We start from the raw sequence: 3,971 nt of genomic DNA, 5'->3' as shown, positions 1-3,971 counted from the left end.
GATTTGCCACAGTCCCCACTACTCCCTATTGTCTAGCGCTGAACCCATTTCACTCATTTATATCACCTGCCTAGTCCCACAGAGATGCTGGTTTGAGATCCTTGTCACTAATCATTCTTGTCTTTTCTTTAAAGCAGGTCCCTAAAGAACCACTATTTGGCAACCTTTAGTTATGCTAGCTTGAGCTGCTGGACTGAAGACACAAAATGTACCTGCTCTATATTCCATTCATTAATAATTACATGATGCTTTTTCTTTCATATCATGAGCTTTGAGCCTCTTAGGTCTGCCTTTTCTTTTCTTTTTGGTGCTAACGCTTGGAATTCTAATGCTTGGGCTGAAAACCAGGAACTTAAATTTTTAAAAAAAATTTTTTTGAGATGGAGTCTCACTCTGTTGCCCAGGCTGGAGTGCAGTGGCATAATCTTGGCTCACTGCAACTTCCACCTCCCAGGTTCAAGTGATTCTCCTGCCTCAGCCCCCTGAGTAGCTGGGACTATAGGCATGTGCCACTGCGCCCCGGTAATTTTTTGTATTTTTAGTAGAGACATGGTTTCACCATGTTGGCAAGGCTGGTCTTGAACTCCTGACCTTAAGAGTAGTGAGGAATAAATGAATGAATTTATGGAGCGCACTTAGCAAAACGGCTGACACATGAGTATCCCTCAATAAACGTGACCATTATAGTAAATGCTCAATGGATGTTGATGGTATTTGATCTGCCTGCCTCAGCCTCCCAAAGTACTGGGATTACAGGCATGAGCCACCATGTCCGGCCCCAAATCAGAAACTTTTAACTGCCAGTGAAAGAAACTTCAGCAAATTCAGGAGGAGAAAATGTTCCCTCCCAACCTGTAGCTAAGGGAAAGCAGATTTTATGCCACTGAAACTGACCTGGCAAAAGTTTGCTCTAAGGATGGTGTCTTATGAGGCACCGAGACATCAGAGATTGTTGCTGTGTCCTGGGAATGTACCCCTCACTCTCTAACGTTTGCTACACTCTCTAACGTTTGCTAACTTGACTGGTCTTTATAATGTATTGTCCTGATAACATTTTAATTAATACCTATTTCCTATAAGGGAGAAGTACCTGTGACTTGGGCACATCCCAGTTTTCCCCCACACGTGGTCAGAAAGATAGACAGCCTTTGACTCAGCTGCTAAAATTTTCCATTTCAGCAAAAAGTTGTGTCTCATTTAAATTAACAAGTTATTCAAGATGGGAACAAAAATAACTTTAAAATAGTCCCATGAATTCAGCCTTTTAATTAATCTAAACTGGCTCATCCCTTTCAAATTTTGCTAAAGAGTAGAAATTTCAGTCTTCTATTACTCAGATGTCCTTCAACTTTATTAGGAAAGGGAAACAGGAAGTAGGAAAGGTCCCCAACCTATCTAAGGAAAAGGAATCCTTTATCTTTAATATTTTATAACTCTCCAGGCAGCAGGCAGAGAGGCTCTTCCAACAGAAGGCTCATGTTTCAGGCCTCAAAGCAGCCTGATATTCCTTCTCCTTTCTGTAGGTTGATCAACCCGGTTGCAACAGCCCCAGGATCCTCTGAAAGAACCTCGTGCCTGATGGAAAGGTTTCTTCTGAAAAATCTCAGAAGCTGGGACTGCAGAATGACAAAATTACGGCTTCTGGGCACACCTGGGTTCAAGTTCCAGCTTCAGCCTGTACTGATATTGCAGCCATAATGTAGGATGAGTCACAGTGCCTGCCTCTTTGGGTGGCCTGAAGATGACTTGAGATAGGGTAGGTCAAGTGCGTGGCTGGAGCCGGCACAGTGAACGCCTCCCAGAAGAAGAGGTTATTGAGACTGTCATGGGACTTCTGAGCATCCAGCCTCTGCAGCTCAGGTATGTCCCCTCATATTTTTATGGGTGTGTGTGTGGCGGGGGGGCTTTGTTCTCCTTTTCTCTTATTTCCCGGTAGAAGGATCTCCACTAGAGGAACAGCCCTGGCTCCTCCTCACTGTCTCCCGCTCATTCCTTCTTAGTGAGGAAGAAGGACTTTTAGAGGGGGGAGTTTGGGGGACAGAGCTGCCATGTGCAGTGTGGCCTTCTTTCAGGAGCCACCCGTGCAGGGGTTGTGTATGGAATCAGGAGGTCTTCCGCAGCCCCCACTGTCTGTGTCTAGGGGAGAAAGTCCCTTTAATTGGCAAATCTCCTTGTCCACATTCCCAAGGTATGTTCTCCAGTGTCATCACACAATAAAGGAGAAATTCTGATTTCCCCCGGCCTGAATCCTGAACCGACCTTGTTTGCCCTTGAACCCCCTCCCTCCTTTTTTATGGCATTCTTTGGCTCCCCATCCTTAAATCACAAAGCAGCAGCCAACACAGGCCCGGGGGAAATCACTCACCCAAGCGTGAGGTCTGTTTCCGTTTGATCTCCGTGAGCTTGGGGATGGGGTAGGGCCCGTAGCAGTGTGTGAAGATGACGCACAGCTGCTGGCTGATCACTTCGTTCTGCAGAAAAGAAAGAGGAGGTCATGATACTGGGGGCTGTGGCCAGCCTCAGCCAAGCTGTGCCCCAGGAATGCATCCCTCCAGGTGATTAGAGCTCACACATTTACTGCACGCCACAGGAGAAATCCTCTGGGGTAGCACACAAGCCGTTTGCACTCACGAGTCCTGGATTTACTTGCTCTGTTTTGTCCACTGTCTATTTCTAGTGGGTTCACTGGTGAAGCTTAAGAAATTTGCAATTAAATTCTTTTCTCTGGCCCTCATGATTCGCTACCCACTGGAAAGCAGGTTTTTGTAGTTCATAGAGAAAGGAAAGTAAGGTTTTACCCCAAACCCACCTTTACCAGTACTCTAAAATTCTGGAAGCAATGAATTCTCCTGAAATTAGCAGGATTTCAGGAGAATTCTCCTGAAATTAGCCCTTTTGATCCTGTGGCTGTGCTCTCCATTAACGAGACAAATTCTCCTGATTCAGCTTTCGTGTGAACTTGATTCTGGTGCTGAGGCATTTCCGGACCCAGAAGTGCTCAGCTGAATCATTGGCTCCAAACAAAAGGTGGGAAGGAGCTGGTTCCGCAACCCCAAACTACAGCTGCCCTTCACTGCTGGGGACATGGGAGCCTGCTTCTCCTTGACCCTCATCGTGCATTGATCTCTTCCCACTTTGCAGCCATTTCCTTTCATTAATCTCCCTCCAGCTGCAGGTGTATAGGAGGAAAAATGAAACACAGCATTTTGTTTCTATTTATTGGAGAAAGGGTGTTGAAACTAGGGGCTCAAAGGGGTCACATTGAAAAATATTTACAATAGATTAAGGAAGAAAAGTAGGTTACAACACAGTTTGTACCAGGTCTTTTGGAAATAAAACCCTCTACAAATATATTTGGATTGACAGATATGTATAGAAAAAGATCTAAAAAAAAATAGAGTAGTTACCTTTGGGTGAGATGAGGATGTTTTTTCTTTTATTTATATTTTCTACAACAAACAAGCATTGCTTTTGTAATAAAAACAATAAATATTCTTTTGAATTTTAAAAGATGGGTTTGGGGACACTAGTGATGTGAGTGGTTCAAGCTGTTCTTAAATCTACCCACTTCATTGTGTTCCCAAGGCAGAAGCATACAGCTTGGCATATAAAAGATAATCCAAACCCTTCAATTAAAGCGGGTAGATCACAGAAGGAACAGTGTCACCTCAGATGTGATTCACAGAGGCATAATCATAGTTGAAGGACAAAGAGACTCAACTTTCAAAGATGAGGCTTTATAACCAGAGGGCATTCAGTGCTCCCCTCACTTAATACTCCTAAAAATAACTGGCTACCAATGGGCTGAATGCAGTTCTTCTCGAAGTGTGGTCCCTGGACCAGCATCACCTGGGAGCTTATTAGAAATGCAAATTCTTGGCCGGGCGCGGTGGCTCAAGCCTGTAATCCCAGCACTTTGGGAGGCCGAGACGGGCGGATCACGAGGTCAGGAGATCGAGACCATCCTGGCT

The 3,971-nt window shown here is 44.8% G+C and overlaps 1 protein-coding gene across 2 annotated transcripts in view; it reads right to left on the bottom strand.

Annotated features, from left to right (window-relative positions):
* Nucleotides 1-3,971, bottom strand: part of BTBD11 (BTB (POZ) domain containing 11) — a 365,311-nt gene that overhangs the window by 22,336 nt on the left and 339,004 nt on the right. For both annotated transcript variants that reach the window (XM_011975542.1, XM_011975543.1), the window contains one exon: nt 2,366-2,471. In XM_011975542.1, coding sequence (XP_011830932.1) covers nt 2,366-2,471 — 106 coding nt within the window. The remainder of the gene's footprint in view (nt 1-2,365; nt 2,472-3,971) is intronic.

This window comes from Mandrillus leucophaeus, unplaced genomic scaffold, assembly GCF_000951045.1.
Source record: "Mandrillus leucophaeus isolate KB7577 unplaced genomic scaffold, Mleu.le_1.0 Scaffold157, whole genome shotgun sequence".
Lineage (NCBI taxonomy): Eukaryota > Metazoa > Chordata > Mammalia > Primates > Cercopithecidae > Mandrillus > Mandrillus leucophaeus.
This window is presented reverse-complemented; position numbering and strand designations above follow the sequence as displayed.